At 38.6% G+C, this 16,901-nt stretch overlaps 3 protein-coding genes across 3 annotated transcripts; all 3 read left to right on the forward strand.

Moving 5' to 3' along the window:
- Positions 1-200: 200 nt before the first annotated feature.
- On the forward strand, positions 201-1,632 carry gnrh2 (gonadotropin-releasing hormone 2). The gene is made up of 4 exons (XM_034083618.2): positions 201-250; positions 975-1,119; positions 1,204-1,287; positions 1,501-1,632. The coding sequence occupies exons 2-4, from the start codon at positions 985-987 to the stop codon at positions 1,537-1,539; spliced, it is 258 nt and encodes an 85-aa protein (XP_033939509.1). The 5' UTR covers positions 201-250; positions 975-984; the 3' UTR covers positions 1,540-1,632.
- Positions 1,633-2,570: 938 nt separating this feature from the next.
- On the forward strand, positions 2,571-9,257 carry zmat1 (zinc finger matrin-type 1). Its single transcript, XM_034083993.2, has 7 exons — positions 2,571-2,718; positions 4,695-4,801; positions 4,910-4,990; positions 5,202-5,337; positions 5,769-6,002; positions 6,868-6,958; positions 7,171-9,257. Exons 1-7 carry the CDS (start codon positions 2,580-2,582, stop codon positions 8,108-8,110), a joined length of 1,728 nt encoding a protein of 575 aa, XP_033939884.1. The 5' UTR covers positions 2,571-2,579; the 3' UTR covers positions 8,111-9,257.
- A 2,482-nt stretch (positions 9,258-11,739) lies between these two features.
- cd8b (cd8 beta) lies at positions 11,740-16,503 on the forward strand. The gene is made up of 7 exons (XM_034083604.2): positions 11,740-11,912; positions 13,160-13,510; positions 14,479-14,556; positions 15,437-15,526; positions 15,608-15,641; positions 15,739-15,789; positions 15,962-16,503. Exons 1-6 carry the CDS (start codon positions 11,858-11,860, stop codon positions 15,746-15,748), a joined length of 618 nt encoding a protein of 205 aa, XP_033939495.1. The 5' UTR covers positions 11,740-11,857; the 3' UTR covers positions 15,749-15,789; positions 15,962-16,503.
- Positions 16,504-16,901: the final 398 nt, after the last annotated feature.

Below are 16,901 nucleotides of genomic sequence, written 5' to 3' on the forward strand. Positions count from 1 at the left end.
CCCCGGGGGGCGTTCCTTTCACCGCCGGGTAACAGAGGGGCCACAGGGGTCAGAGAGGGGCGGGGCTGATAATGGCAATGTGCATTTGGAGGGGTACATATATATTCAGGAGGAGTATGAGGGTGAAGAGAGTCTTTACAGTCGTGCACTTGTGAAACTGTGAGATATCTTCAACAGCCGAACAACTGAAGGAAAGCTGAGGGAGCTTCTGTCAGGACGTCAAGGGACACCTGTAGTGATAAAGACTAAGGTAAGGACACTTTCTTTTGTACCTTTATATACTTTTACTGCTTTCTGTTTCTTCTAAATTATACATTGTTATTTTTGGAATATAACAATGAATCTTGTTAGAGACTGAGCTTTAACTCCACTCGGTGCCTCTTAGTTGGATTTGAAGCTTAGTGATTTTCAGAAGTTTAACAATAGGCCTGAAAGCTCTGTATATATTTCATAGCATAGTTACTAAAAAAGGATGTAATGGCAACATTTATTTTTAAGGGCAATACATTAGTCCCTAAAATGATTCTTAAAATGTTACAAATGTTTAACCGTATTTGGTTTATTGATGGTAAGCAAGTCATTGACATTTGACTACAGTTAAATAAGCTCAAATGTAAAAATGATATGTAAAAGGAAACTTGCAGTAACATTCTTGAAAAGAAAGATTCAAATTGTTAATCAACAAATACTCAACTTGTATTGATATTACGGCTAAATATATACCATTTCTGGTGACAGACAGCTTTACTTTCTACACAGCATGATCTCGTTTGATACATTTGTATTGCAGTAAAATCAAAATTGCATTTACATCTTAAAGTGTTTGCTACAGAATAGCTATTCCACATTTAAATGATGGAACCTGATAAAGTATTTAAACACTTTGCAATTTGATTTGATTTTCTAAACCAGATACCAAAGGCTCAAATATAATACTCTCTTGTGGTCAGAGCTAATGGAGTCTTTTCCTTCAGGGGGAACATCATGAGTGTGTCTCGGCTGGTGTTGCTGCTCGGGGTGCTTCTCTGCGTCGGGGCTCAGCTGTCCAGCGCCCAGCACTGGTCTCATGGCTGGTACCCCGGAGGCAAGAGGGAGCTGGACTCCTTCAGCACGTCAGAGGTCAAGATAGTTTTATCATTCACCCAGCATTTCCTGTTGAGAATAAAAATAACCTTTACCTCTTTACTCTTCTTTCATGTGCAGATTTCAGAGGAGATTAAGCTGTGTGAGGCCGGAGAATGCAGCTACTTGAGACCCCAGAGGAGAAGCATACTGAGAAACATTATTGTAAGTAAACAGTTCCTTATTCAGGTTGTATAAAACATACCTTTATTTGGATTAATTCGTCTTGTAAGAATGGGTCTTCACATATACACAGATTCCACCCCTGTTACAATAATGTATACATAGCTACACACTGTATATATAACAACAAAGAGTATGCTATGGCTATATCATTAAGTGTGTCTGACTCTCATGTCATGATGTATTTCTCCACAGTTGGATGCCTTAGCAAGAGAGCTCCAGAAGAGAAAGTGACAGACTTCCACTCTACACTGCTTTTCTACCTGTAATGACCTTATCCTTCTTCGCCGTCTTTGTCTTGATGTGAAAAATGTTTTATGTGGATCCTCTGATCTCGTATTTAAGTTATTTTCCAACATTATGGATATCACCTGTGACGAACGTTGCAATTGTAATGTCCTAAAATAAAGTATTTATTTTGATATGACCTTTTTTTGTGAATAGTAAATGGAAGTTAGGTTGGTGAAGAAGTAGAAAAACAATATTAAAATCCATGATGAGTGTGTTCAATTTTGATTTTTTTTGGTTTAAGGTTCTATTGCATGCTGGCTCAGTGTCTTGGTTTGCTGGTACACTGAGCAAGAATGCACAGAAGGCATATTGACCGCAATCCAAGGATATTAGTTGTTTTATTTACATTTTTACTGTAGATTTATTTTTTAAATAATGTATTTATTTTTCTCATTTATCAAATATATTTTGACGATTGTTCATGTTTTATCGCAGTCATGTGTATCCGATACATTAAATCAAGTGTGGTTAATTTGTATTTCTTATTAATAAATACATTTAAAATTGACCTTTTTCTGAGAATTGTCCGTTCAATCATCATCAGTCAATGTAAATTCTGTATAAATAAGGGAAGTACCATTAAAAAAACACAACACAATACCATTAAAAAAATAGAAAGAAAAAAATCAGGGGCTGAAAATAAACTATTTCAAATATTAAATCGCTTTTTTTGTCTCATCATAATGTATCTACCGATAATTGGCCTACGAGTTTAATCTAATAGAAAACATACGTAAATCGGTTCTTGGGAATCGTTCCCTGATGTGTAGGAAATGTGTTAACTGCAAGTATAAGATTTACATATTATTTTTTGCATATTATTGTATTTTAATTCAGTGGTAATGTGTTAAAGTATAATGTATATATAATGTACACTCTTGTTATAAACATACAGATATTGTAAAGTGAATTTCTGTAAACACGGGATGGGCTCCATAATACTCTGACGTCACTGCGCCCGCACCTAGCAGCTTAGCCAAAACATGGACGACAGAAGTGTCTGTTCTCCGCTGCTTGCGGAGTCAGAGGCTCAAAATAACACAACTAGTACCCCTAACGCGGCTTCTGCCACAGGTGCTGACAAAGTAATAAACACTCAAACAGATAGAGCCCAGGTTGAAGGTGAGTTTTGTCTACAACGTGAACATTAAGCCATACGGTGTCATTTAGCTTCTTTAGCTAACTGGCTAGCAGGCTCAACAGTAGAGTGAGCTAGCTGCTTAGCTAAATGTGCTAACGTCAACTGTGTAACGTTAGCAGTAGAGCTTCTGAAACCGGTCCGGTCGTATATGACTCGTCAAATAATAATAAAAAAAGCCCTTTGTAACGCTGGACAACTCTAAAAGTGAAACCATAGAAAGTTAAAAGATTAACGTTATTTGTTTCTAGAGGTCCGGGTGTGGTTGGCCAGTTGCTAACGTCAATTGTTTTGCAAGCTAGTGTCAGCATACGCCCAAAACCAAGCTCCCTGTCCCTGTCATGTCAACCACGGGTTAAGGTTAGCTTTTTTGGCAGCTAGCATAGGCCACCAAATGTTAATTCCATTCAGTGTTGACGTTAAATTAGGTTTCCCTGGCAACAGTTGGTAATGGCTTATCTGACTTGAATCAGTCAATTAAATTGCATTTATGTATTGTCATTGTATTGTTAAAAAAGCAATCCTGTCAGTGCATATGTAGCCTACATATCAAAAGAATGGATTGAAAAGCTTTAGCTTGTTGCGGAATCTACAATTCAGTCTATTAATCGTTCTTGGTAATGATTTTTTAAGGAATTTGGCCCCCCATCAGCTGATCAGCTGTTATGCTGCTGATCTCTAAAACCAGCAGAATAGTTGATGCTTTCAAGACAAGCATGTGAGTAGAAAAAGAAATCTGCATATATGAATATGTCAGCTGTATAAATCAAAGTGCTAATTAATTGTTGTTTTAATAGTTTAACATATTTGGTAAATAATGTATTAGTGACAATAGATCCTCAGAAATATAAATATTTATTTTGGTGTTATTTTGTGTATATAAAACTATTTGAGACACTAACTGTCTTACTATTTTTTGTATTAGCCTAATTAATATGGTAAGGTAATTGTTGTGCAATTCGGTAATTAATGTCATTTTCGTTGTATTCATACATTTCCACTCCTCACCATCATGTTCTTTGATTAGCTCAATGCAACACACCTTGTCAAACCACAGAACAAACCGTTATTATTTATGAAGATTTTATTTTTAGAGCAAGGATAGCAAACAAATCACAGTAACATCTCAGTTCCTATGCATTGATGACATTTTAGTTTAATCCTTAAAGTTGAAACTCTCAAATAGTTTCTTCACAGTTTTGCTACTTGTTGGTTAAAAATGTTTTTGAAGTAAAAAAATATGCAGAGCACAATGTACATTATTGATGCTATCAGGACAAACTGGGTGATATTTCTGCATACAAAGAATGCAGAAATATTTCAGTCAAGCATGAAACCACGATTTCTCACATTGTAGCAAAAATGCTACGAGTGCTAAAAGGTTTTACTGTTACGAAGGAGGTTACAGTTGAGTGTGAATAATTCAAGTAGTATTTTTTTGGACAATTTAGGAATTGTATTAGTGGAAGCACAACGTGTATCCCTATCCAAAAGAATGATTTTGGCAGATTTATATACAAATAATGTTTAACAATAAACTCGAGTTATTTTAAATACAGTCCTATGGTGTTGGTACATCTTAATTAAATGTGGAATTAAATATAATTTATACATTTCCTGGTAATGTTGTTACAGTATATATTGCATGCACAGCTGTTTATGCTGCTGTCTTGTTCTGTGACCTTTCATGTTTTCAAATAATGAAAAAAGTTCGTATTAGCATTTTATTCTGCAGCTTCTAATTCTACAAAAGCTAGTTGATCACCATATTTACCACAACCAGCTCACGTAGAGACACAGTCACATTTTATTTTGGTTTTGCTTTACAATCTAATAGCGATTACAATGAATGAATGTAATGAGATATGATATTTTAGTAGCCTGTTGCTTGTTAATCATGTTAAAATAATCCTTCACGTTATTCGCTGTGGCTCAGCTGTAACAGTATTCTGCCTCACAGGAGACAAGAGTGAAGAGGAGCTGCTGAAGAGTCTCCTCACGTACGACCACTGCCATGTGTGTGATGCTGCGCTGCTCTACGAATCTCAGCGAGTGTCCCACTACGAGGTGTGTGCTGCTTTCCAGGCGCTACTCATGGAACTGTGGTGCCGTTTCAATGAACTAACAAGGTCCGAGCCTTTGTAATAATGTCTCTCGTTTATCCCCCAACTGCAGGGAAAGAAACATGCTCAGAAACTCAGAGTGTACCTGCAGGCCAAGACAACCGAGAAGATCCAAGAGTCCACAAGACCGCAGGTCAGCACGCTTTGAGAGATGTTATTATGTACAGTCTGAGGGCCATATCTTTATCCTTCTCTGTAGGATATGATTTCATAGGAGGTACACAGAAGGTTTAAAGGATTGTCATATGACATCTTGTTTTCTTCTTTATTCTTTTTTTACAAACTACCTCAGGAAACACATATTTGTCTCTTGATCATTCAGTCTTGTTCCTGTTGTTTTGCAGCGTACCATGACGATGGATAAGGACCAGTTCTGTGAGCTGTGCAACATGGTGTTTAGCTCTCAAGTTGTGGCAAAATCCCACTATGATGGAAAAGTCCATGCCAAAAATCTCCGCAAACAAGGTCTACAGCCCCCAGGCAAGTGTGTGATGTGTGATGGAAAAGTAAATAAGTAATCTATATTATTTACACACCAGCAGTAGATTAAGTTCTGTTTAAAGGCATCATTACAAAATAATCATTTATATATTAATTATTCTACCTACTTAAACTACAATTATTGAAGAGTGTCCAAAAAGAGAACAAATAAATTGAATTAAATTAAATTAGGGCAGTATCAACAGGAAAACAGGATAAAAGATACTTTAATTATTCTGCAAATTGCATTATCAATTCTAGAGACTTTTTCATTTAAAAAATGTTTTGTTCTCTGGTATACAAAAAAACCGTTTCTTCATGAATTCACAACAGGTGTTTAATTGATTTACAAATGGTTATTTTGGGGGTGATATTCTTTAATTTCAGAAAGTCCGACACATATGTATTAAATGGATGATTTCTCTTCACAGCTGTAGACAGGATGCTCCCAGAGGATGGTACGGAGCATCTTCTGGACCCAACGGCCCCCAACACTGCACCGAAGAAGGATGTTGATCTGAAGGACCCCAACAAGTACTGCGCCCTGTGTGCCGCCTCCTTCAACAATCCCCAGATGTCGTTGCAGCACTACAATGGACGCAAACACCAGAGGAATCAGGCCAGACAGGACCTGCTCAAAGACCTCGGAGACAAAGTCCAAGAAGGTAACACGGGGTCCTGCGTCTCACATTACAGAGAAGGGGTCGAGCCTAGTGGCACATGTGTCCATTCTTAATGTAGACGTTAATATTTCTATAGATGTTTAAAATCAGAATCAGAATAACTTTGTGTCCCACAGAGGGGAAAGGGAAAGATAGACACATAAAATAATACACTATTAGAAACGGCAGCACATAATATTTAAAATAAAGTTATTTCAATGTATAAGTAACATTCATAATACATTTCCAATGTACATATTGCACACAAGTTTTATTGCACATCAGGGGTGTCGTAGTCTGTATTTGTTTTTGTGTTTTTACATCAATGCAAGTTGGTGTAATTTCACAACAGGCGTGTCGTAGTCTTTATTGTTGTGTGAATGTGCTGGTCTACCGGGGGCTTACCGCTGCAGGAAGAGTCATACGAGGCTAGAGGGTTCCTTGTACACTTGACAGCACGACTTCTCTAGCTATATTTGTGTTGTTACCGAATTATCCATAATCAAATCGGAATTGAATGGAAGCGAAACGTTGATCAGCAGTGAGCATCTTGTCCCATCAGGTAGGTGTTCGTTTGATAACCTTCTCAAATAAACCGGTGTAAGCCGGTAGTCGAACTACAGTTTGTTAGACAATACGTAGTAGCAGAATGTTAGCCTTGGTTCTTGAGTCAGGTTCTTAACCTTTGTTTCACTTGTAGGCTGTATAACATGTCTTTTGTTGAGAATTCTTCATTGTTAATATGATTGTAAACATAAGTAAGAAACTCACTAGAATCTCAAAGAAAGGATAATGAGGGCTTTATTCGATTATTGAAGTTGACTTGTCCTCCTCATGTGCCACCTCACCCACTCTCTGTTATCTACAGCCGACTCCCTGATGTGTCAGATGTGTAGCATCCAGTTTAACTCTGTGGAGATGTACCAGGCCCACATGCAGGGGAACAAACACCAGATCAGGTAAGATGATATCTGCAACACTGCACTCACACACCCTTCCACTACTTTATTTATATTCAAATGATCATGGTGGGATTTATTTAAAATGATATTACACATACGTTGCTTTTACCAATTATTGCTCTTACTGTGTTTTCTGTGTAAGTGGGACATCAGCATTCATTACACAATTGCATATCTACTTAATTCCTTGTTTCCATGTTGTCTTCCAGGGAGAAGAAGGTGGTTCACCTCTGCAAGTCCCAACAGAAAGACTACAGCACGTTTGCGGATGAACTGGCAGATTTCATTCAGGTTCAGAAAGCTCGTGGAATCAAGCCCAAGGCCGGGCAAGTCACCCAACAGGAGGAGGAGGAGGAGGGTGAAGAAGAGGAAGCCTTAAACAAAGGGGAAATATTAGAACTGAATAAACTCAGGCTCAACCCCCCTCCCATCTCTCACCCTCCTCACCCCTCCCGCCCTGGGTGTCACTACACAGTTGAAGGGTGGCGTCCTCCGTATCAGGGCCCCTCCTGGCTGTCCCATGGCTGGGACGACAAACGCCCTCCTCCAGCCCTCCCAGGTCCTCCTCTCTTCTCTAGTCAGCCCACTAGGAAGAGGAGGCACAGAAAGCAGTCGAGCTCATCCTCCTATACTTCATCATCATCTTCCTCCTCCTCTTATAGCAGCAGCACCAGCGACAGTGGTGACAGCGAACACCGGCGCAGAGAAAAGAGGAGGATTCAAAGATCCAGACGAGAGAGAGACAGGAGAGCAAGAGATGAGGACAAGAAGAAGAGGAAGCAGCAGCGGAGGAGAGATGATGACTCAGTGGAGGGGAGAAGAGAGGATTCAGGAGGGTCGGGGGAAGAGAGGAAAAAGGGGAAATCTCCTGGCAAGCAGAGAAGACTGCAAAATAAATTAAAGGAGGAGGACCTCGAAGCGGAAGGAGGGGAAAGGGTGATGGACACATTGACGCCAGGAGACATGATGAACAACAGGAAAGAGACAGAGGAACATATTCAGGCTGAAATGAATGTTGAGCAGGGGGAAGGAGGACAAGACACGTCCAAAGCTAAATACAATAAGAAAGAGAAGAAGAAAACGAAAGAGACAGCAGACACAAGGACAGAGGAGGAGAAGCTGTGGGACGACTCCATCCTGGGCTGCTGAGCTGCTGACATTTTAAGCCAAACATAGAAATTATAAATATTAGCAGTTTACAAAGCAGTGTTTACTTTCTACTCCGACAGTGTTGTTCTCCATAGGTGTGCTAGCTGGCTAGCCATGTTTAGCTCATTTATGTTTCTGTTATTGTTTGAAGAAAATTCTTACAGTTATAATACTTTACTTTTCTCTATGACACTAAATTATATTGTTGATTTAGTTCATTTCCAAATCTTTATTTACTGGTGATCTATTTTTTTTTTTTTTCTGCCTTAATTTTAAATGATCAGGAAGTTCTCTTCACCTCTCAACACATCGATATGTTTCTCTCTGAGCTGCTGACTGTGATGCCTTCAGCAGCCTGTGGTTGGCACTGTCGAGCTTCACTCAGCATCAGTAAAGCAAATAAAAGCACACAGATGTTAGAAGAGTAGTCCTTTCATTTCTTTTGAAGCTCCGTGTGCTTTTACTCAGAGTAACATCTGCTGAAAGGAGGCCAGCATAGACGGGTTCAGCGCATGTTGGATGTATTAGAAAGATGCAAATATGGCCAGTTCTGGTTCTCATCACAACTATTGCACAAAGACAATACTAAGACATTGCTTCAGTCTGTAGTGCTATGTGTGCATGTGTTAGGATGTTTTTGCAAACAGCCCATACAGTGTTTGGGGTCAGACAGGTGCAACAGTTCGAATGAGGACAGCTCTTCACAAACTTCATATGTTCACATGCAGTCTGTGATAACTTGTACGGAGGCAGTTTAAAGATGACTGAAACATCTTCTCAACTCATAAGGATCCACACCAAACTACATAGTTGTTCTTAATAAATCCTGAAAAGTAAAAAAATATCCCTAAGATTCAAAACACGGAGGCTAGGCGAGCCTTTTTGGCACAGCAAACTTATTTTTAAAAGAATGTATTGTCCTTGAACAGCTCTTTTTTCTTACGCTATCTGCTGGGTGGTTTGTGGACCACTTTTCAAACCTTCTTTATCCGTAAGTGCTATGCAATGTCCTATCTAAGGCCGTGTACTTACCTACTTTGGCTTAGAACAAAGATATTTTGTGGAAAGTTTTAGGTTGGCAGGCAATTATGCACTCAGACTTAAGTATTCTGATATCTACAATACGTTAAATAAAGAACTGCCTAAACAGGCCCACAAATTAAATATCCTTAAAACACATATGTTGTACTTATTTGTCGAAAACTTTCTTGACAGTCTGTCTACTTACTTTGACATTTGGCATTTGTGTGATGTATTGCTGTATATTTGATCACACTAGGATCCTGAGAGCTGATTGGTGCACATTATGCGGTGTGTTTCAACAGGAGGATTACACCAGGAATCAAGCCAAAGTAGTGCAGTAAATCAAAAACATGCATGAAACAGCTTGCTAGTGTGCGTTAACGTTCAATAACTTTTGCAAAGACTTCTGTATAGGCCTTTAGGATGAAGAGCCTCTTACATGAAGTTTGGACTTTAGGTAAGGCTCTGCAAATGACAACCACTAAACCGTTTGTGACACATACTAAGACATGGACAGAATGTGAGTCTGAAAATGCTAAACTTTTCATAAAACTGTCTGTTGAAAGCAGTAGAGAAATGAAATGAAGGCGGCTTTGACTTAAAGCGTCGGAGCAGCAGACCAACAAAGGCTTCTCAGCTCGGCGAGGTGTAGAGCAGCTCTGAAGCCCCCTGAGCTCTCTGAGTTTTCAAAGAATCCTGTGGTCTCGTTCCCTATCTCGCTCGTGTCGTAGACCCCCGTAGAGGTATAAGGTGCCCACATCCTCCGACTTTAAGACCCTCACCAGACCGTTCTCCGCCCTCACTTTTCACACAACACTAAATAATACAGAAACAAGACAATCCACAGACAACACTCACTATTTAAGTGATCATTAGGTTCATCATGGAGAGTTCAAGGCATAACCAGACAGTTGAACCCTCAGTCCTCTCTTTAGCTGTTAAATGGGACGTATATCTTTCATGTGGGGTAAATAACTCAATATAAGGTTTGTTTCATTCGGATATGAACAGCAATCTAATGCAGTGTACCTGTGCAAGTCATACAGTACTGCTCAAAAAATCACTGGGAGAGTATTTTTGGTTTGAGTCGAGATCAGCAACAGTATAGAGAATATCCAAACACAACTGAATTGTAACATGTTATAGTTAAAGTGAGTTATGTAAAAGTGAATTGGTTTAAATGAAATACATCAACAACAATTTTGATAATCAGTTTCCTGTTAATTCCCTCATGGAACGAAAATACCATTCATAAGTCCAAGCTGTTTTATAATTATGAATTAAGTTCCTGAATTTATTAGACAGGTATTTAGCAATAATTTGAAGACCCCCTGCTTTTGGAAGTTGTAATTGTTATCTAATTTTGTATTATTACTGATTTCTGATTCATCAATTATTAGGCAAATTAGACAATGCTGAAAATAATTGTCCTGATAGACTCATTCCAAAGTCAGATGTTGTCAAAAGTTAACTTTGCTGTCTTCCTGTGCTACGTCTGTAGCTGCGGGATGAGATGTATCTAGCGTACCCCCGTACATCGGCCTGTCAGCCCTGCATTGTCAGAATGCAGACCGCTTGCTACAAAACTGCCAAAACTTCAACTGTCAAACTCATTTCTACGGAAAGTATTCTTCTATTTTGTTAGGGAGATGTATAAAACAAAAGTCTTCTTATTATCTGTATAAGCATTTGGGATACAAAAAAAAGTAGTCAACTAGAGAAATGCACTTTTGTTTTAATAGTTGAACTTCAAAATTCAAACTAAATATCAATGTATGTAGTTTAATTAATTGAAAACAATTGATTTAATTATTGAAGTATTACTTGTGATTGAATTAATCCAAATGTACCTTGGAGAAGTGACAATATTCAGAATGTAAATGAGTGCTTTCTTAATGTGTGTGTTGATGAACTTATACCCCATACTTACGCTAAAGAAGCCAAGTATACGCCAATTTAAAGAAGTAGGTATATTTAACAATAATCTGGAAAATCTTGAATTAGGGTTTATCATTGATCCTCCGTTTCGAGTAGTTAAGCTTCAGGCACGTGCTGGTATTCCCTCTCCGTGCTCTGCGGGAAGGCATGAAGCTGCGTATGTAGGACTCTGCTGAGCTCTAGGTCATGCACCTGGGCAGAGACCACAGCCCTGCACGCTGCTGCTCCCTGAATATCAACTTTGTTCAGAGTTTATGTGGTGTGGATATAAACTCTGATGAGACATTACCACGTCTTCAGATGTTTGGCATCACTGTATGTATGTCAGGTATGTTTTTGAGAGGAGTCAAGAATGTTCAAAACGTTTTTGTTCGGATATTCAGAACACAATAGGCCAGTTGTCTGTTTAATGCACACATTAAGTATTTGTTACTGCTTTGTGTGTGTGTGTGTGTGTGTGTGTGTGTGTGTGTGTGTGTGTGTGTGTGTGTGTGTGTGTGTGTGTGTGTGTGTGTGTGTGTGTGTGTGCGTGCGTGCGTGCGTGCGTGCGTGCGTGCGTGCGTGCGTGCGTGCGTGCGTGCGTGCGTGCGTGCGTGTGGTACGGCCCACTCTGATAGGCCCTGTGTGTGTCACACTTGGGTGTTACCTTGACGACTCAGGGCCCTTTCAGCTCAGTTCCTCCCATCATATGTGACAGACAGACAGCAGGAAAAGAAAGTATCAGAAGTGTCCCTCTGCTACACAGCTACTGACGCGTACGAACACGCGTACTGGAGACTGGACAAAATGACCCTGCTGCCGCTGGCATGGACACTGTGGACGGTTTCTCTGTGGTCGTTGGGTAAGACTCTCAGTTCCTCAGCTCTTTATTAAGCCTCAGGCGTTATTCTCATCATAACTCGGTTAGGGCCTGTAGTGAGGGATGTGTTGTTGACAACTCAAACTTAAGGTCCAGTGATTTATCTTAAATTATGTCTACATTTATCAAATACTGCCCTAACCAAAGTTTGTGCTGACATTTGAGGTTATTTTTTAATAGTCAAAAAGACGGCAAGGTTTCAATAAGTTTATGCCTTTGGTGCCTTTGTAAAATCTATAGCTAAATGGCTACGGATGTTACATTTGTTTCATATCTCATAAGAGTACAAAATACACTGGTATAAGTTATTGATATTTTGTATGAATTAACATCAATGTGTTCAAATATGGATTGAAGGTACGGTGGTTATAAATGATGAGGATAATACTCTACCTGTTTGTGTTTTTCAGTAGGTCGGTATCGATTGTATATTTCCTTAGAATTCATTTATTAACAATATATATAATAGCTCTATTAAGGCATTGATATATAGGTATTTCTACTGTGTTGGATTTAAGATTAAAACAATTTGGTGCAATCCTAAACGTTACGTAATGTGTGCATTTAAACAAATCAGTCTCTATACGACTTGAGTTAACCTTTCGTACATTGGGAGCCTTTGAATTTCCACTTATCTTTACATACTTCATAAGACTATTGATTGCAACAGGTATATATGCCTACATTTCTGACTTGAAACACACAAAACAGGCATTGGAACTGATTCTAAAATGAAATCCCTTAAACATAAATGGCAACGCAATCTCCACATATATACGCATTCTTTTCAAAATGTCACAGTTTGAAATACGTACAACAAATGTCTTCATAGTTCAACTTCATTTCCATTCTTGCAACACTTTTGGTGATTGTTGTTGTGTTTCTACAACATTTTATAATGTACCCTCTGCCTAGCTCGAAGAATGAATACTTGTCCGAGCTTTTACATTTTTCACAATTAGCCTTATTGTGTTCGGCAGAAAGAGTGCCTTTCGCTGTGACTTAAAAATGTACACAGCAAGTGATCGAAAACTTGCTTTGAGACATCTTAAAAGTTACCCTGTCGGGATAACATACAACTCTAAGGAGTTTAGGTGTTCGGCCTTGACTTCGTTGAAGTGTTTTAGAGCCCTGACTGTTACTGTTGAGGCTGAACTCCCATACTGGACTTTAGCGGTTGTTCAATGTGGCTTTTGAAATCTCAATCATATCTCTATTTCCACTCCTAGGTTTGAGCCAGACCCTGCTGCAGGAACCTCTCACTGTTCTTTATCCCAAGATCCTCAGTTCCTCGTCTATTGAGTGTGACTGCGCTGACGTCGCCTGTGACTCCGTCTACTGGTTCCGAAGCATTTCCAACAACAGCAAAATGGAGTTCATCGGCCAGGGCAACCATGCTGACCGGATCATACTCGGGAATGGAGTGGACAAGAGACGGTTCAAATTCATCAACAAGAGCAAGATTCTCTTTGTGCTACAGATCTTCAACTTGACAAAAGAGGACACAGGAACTTATTCTTGTGTCCTGAAGAAGAGAAACAGTGAAACCTGGAAGCCTGGGTTTCTTCTCCTGCCGGGAGGTTTGTTGGCTAAAATCTCAAGCGCTTCATTCACAGTGCTGAAATCAAATGAAATATCAGGCGGCCCTGAGGGTTTCAGTGTCCAAATTCAAGTGGAGGAAGAAATATGTAAAGGACGAAATGCAGATCAGTACCACATATCTACATTTAAATCTGCTGCATTATGACAACTAATTACATTAAAATGTATTGTACAATGAAGATGTGACTTCAAAAGTAATCGTATGCCGCTACAAGCAATGTTGACTTCATCCAGGGGAGACGGTCTCACATCCTCCTGTCGTTTTATATCAACTCATTCAAACTCCACATTCCACTAGCCTATCTTTCTTTAAAAAAAAAAAATAGGTGATGTTTTATCAAGAGTCAGTTCTGACCAAAATCCTGGAGCTTCTTAAAGGTTGTCTTGTTTCCCCTGGCTGCGGCGGTCCAATACAACCACGTAGACTAAGTGGACGCTAAAAACAGAAACCTCAGTGACGGCTATTTTTACTTTTGTTGAGAGACGTCTACGTGTAACAGGCTTGCATGAGAAACATTAGTGCAATATAGTTTTCCCTTTGGGATTGGTACGTCTTTTTTACTGACTGGTGCCGCCTGTCAACATGAACCAGATGTATTGATGGTCAATGCAATTGAGATCACATATCAAGTATACATAGTGTCAATAGATTAATCGGATGTATTTAGATGTGTGCTTAGAGTTTGTTTATCATTATGAAAGAAAAATCTGAAGAATAGCTGTCCACTAGCCGACTGTACTAGAGAGTCACGCACAGTCATACAACAAACATGAAGTACTGTGCAGAGAGTTTGCTGTAGATTATTTTCTGATGAGACAATTGGGAGAGGTTAGATATGACTGGGTTCTCCTTTATTCCCTCTCTGCACCATAAAAGTTTCTTTAAATTCTCGTTTCACTGCTTTTAAGCTATAACTGCTTTTCCTGTTTGCTCTTTATCTGACAGTGACCCCTCAAATAATAAAAACTGACACAACAAAACCGACCGTCAAGTCAGTCTGTCGCTGCAACAAGTCTCCACAGGGTAAGTTATTATCTATTTTATTAACCCTTATGTTGTGTTCGGGTCTCCCGTTACCCGTTTCAAGTTAAAATTATATAATAACTACGCTCTAGTTTTTTTTAACGGAACAAGGTTTCATGATATCCTCCACAACAGCTATATAAACACTACAAAACCGATTTTGACAATTGTAGCCAAGTCTGAAGGTCTCTAAAAACAAAAGTGTATAATTTGGTGTTCGGGTCTGGGGAGACCCAGCAGAATGGTTTTGGGCCCAATCAAGATTCATCTTTGACTTTAGACACCCCACCCCCTTCATCCACTGTAACAATCATTTAAAACTTTTTTTGGGGAGATTGTATTCTAATATTAGTCTAATATAGTCAGATAACGTAATGTTCCACTGTCTTCACAATAGGAAATATAGTGAGTGAATTTAATCACATGTTTTACTCAAATATGTTAAAAAATTACAACAGGATTGTACGGTTATGAATGCATTATAAGTTAGTTATGATGTAGTTAAAACTATATTGGATGATAGTCATTATTTTTGAGTGTTTTGGACTGAGATAAATCATGGGTCAAAATGTACTCGCGAACACCGGTAACAGCTTTTGAACACAACACAAGGGTTAAAGGGAAATTAAGTTTGCGTAATTGATATGATGCTCTGTATTTTAAAACTGTGATCTTTTCATGTAAAAGCACTTTCTTCTATGAATAGGGATTGGATGCATCTTGTGCCCTGTCAGATTTCGATGATGTAAATACAATAGAAGAGGTCATTTGGAAAAGAAAATGTTAAACTGAAAAAAGTAAACAATAGATCTTAATGTGTGGCTACAAGAAGTAAGCAATGATACATTTATTTTAAACGTGTACTGTGTGTTTGCTGTAGATGGCTGTGGCTCCCTGGTTTTCTGGCCATTGGTTGGATTTATCGCAGCCCTGGTTCTAACTCTCGTTGGCACGCTGTACTACTTTAGCCGTGAGTATTCATCCAGATTTCCTGCACTTAGTTTGATTAGGTTTTGATGTATCACTTAAGTGTTATTTTTCTTGCTCATAGGGCTACCCAAAAAGTGTCGGCACCACTTTGTGAAGTAAGTACATTTCTACAAATGGAGGAAATATCCTTTATTTTTCCTTTTTGTTAAAAATAAGATAACCCTAACCCTTCCCTTGTCTTTAACTATTAAGGAAGCGGTAGATGACCTAAACTACTGCATCTACATCTGATACCTACTCAAGGTATGTACCTCATTTGTGTTAATAAATGTATTCATAGTTATAACAACATTTATTTTGATCTCCAGACATGTTTAGGGCTTAGTAAAAGTGCTAAATGTTTTTGCCAAAATTCCAGGTTACTTATGCAGCATTCATACTTCCAACACACTCACACTTGCCTTTTTGATTTCAGTGACTTGCTCTGACGTCCAGTGGAGCACGAAGGACATGAAAATCACCTCCGCTAACAACATGCCGTCTTCATTAACAGCGAAATGTGCGCCGGTTAGAGAAGAGATTGATGTGTCCAAGAGCAGCAACCATGTAACATATTGTAATATATTGATTTTTTTGTTGTATATATATTACAAGACAGCTCCAGAGCTGCAACACATTACATTCTAAACTGTTTGTGTTACTTTAATATATAATATGTTTTTGGTTCGTCAATAATGCAGATAACATCATCATTTATCCAGGTGCTTTTTCAATCTGAAGCTTTTTTTTGTCTTGAAATGCATACATACCAGAGCAGTTTTTCCTGACAGCCCGAACCTAATCCGTTTGTTTACATTAAAACATTGATCACTAAACAGCTTAAAATCAATTATTTACTCATTTGCTTTTTCCTGTCTTTGCTATTTATTTGTGTTTTTTGCATTTTTGTTTTAAAACAGCATTGTTGCGTTCCTTTCTCTGTGAGCATAATTATGTTAAATCAATAAAATATTATACTTCCAATCATTTACAGTGGTGACTGTTCTTTTTATACGTGTTGTATGTTATTAAAGGCATCTATTAAAACATTTCAGCGGGGAATACATTTTTTATTTATTGCCTACTGTCTATAAAATGATACATTTGATAGAATGTGTATATACAGTTAAATGCCAAATTCATCCAAAGGATATTGACACTTTGATGATTGCTCCAGAGCACTGTTGAGCTGGGTTTAGCTTTGATGCCAAACGCCGTGTGTGTGTCTCCAATGACAGATGACGTGTGTGCAGATAACTAAAAAGCCTTTCGTTTCAAAATGCTCGTATGTGTAAACGAGGTATGGAAAAGAAGAGAAAGAGGTTTGGAAGTGGGTGATGTACATCCATCGTCAATATCGTGTTTTGCGGAAGTTG

Source organism: Pseudochaenichthys georgianus, chromosome 5 (assembly GCF_902827115.2).
Source record: "Pseudochaenichthys georgianus chromosome 5, fPseGeo1.2, whole genome shotgun sequence".
Taxonomy (NCBI): domain Eukaryota; kingdom Metazoa; phylum Chordata; class Actinopteri; order Perciformes; family Channichthyidae; genus Pseudochaenichthys; species Pseudochaenichthys georgianus.

Coding starts and splice junctions, on each gene's coding strand:
- gnrh2 (XM_034083618.2), top strand. CDS start 985: ATGAGTGTGTCTCGGCTGGTGTTGCTGCTCGGGGTGCTTCTCTGCGTC. Junction 1,120..1,203: donor ACTCCTTCAGCACGTCAGAG/GTCAAGATAGTT, acceptor TTTCATGTGCAG/ATTTCAGAGGAGATTAAGCT. Junction 1,288..1,500: donor GCATACTGAGAAACATTATT/GTAAGTAAACAG, acceptor ATTTCTCCACAG/TTGGATGCCTTAGCAAGAGA.
- zmat1 (XM_034083993.2), top strand. CDS start 2,580: ATGGACGACAGAAGTGTCTGTTCTCCGCTGCTTGCGGAGTCAGAGGCT. Junction 4,802..4,909: donor AGCGAGTGTCCCACTACGAG/GTGTGTGCTGCT, acceptor CCCCAACTGCAG/GGAAAGAAACATGCTCAGAA. Junction 6,959..7,170: donor GGGAACAAACACCAGATCAG/GTAAGATGATAT, acceptor GTTGTCTTCCAG/GGAGAAGAAGGTGGTTCACC.
- cd8b (XM_034083604.2), top strand. CDS start 11,858: ATGACCCTGCTGCCGCTGGCATGGACACTGTGGACGGTTTCTCTGTGG. Junction 11,913..13,159: donor GGTTTCTCTGTGGTCGTTGG/GTAAGACTCTCA, acceptor TTCCACTCCTAG/GTTTGAGCCAGACCCTGCTG. Junction 14,557..15,436: donor CTGCAACAAGTCTCCACAGG/GTAAGTTATTAT, acceptor TGTTTGCTGTAG/ATGGCTGTGGCTCCCTGGTT.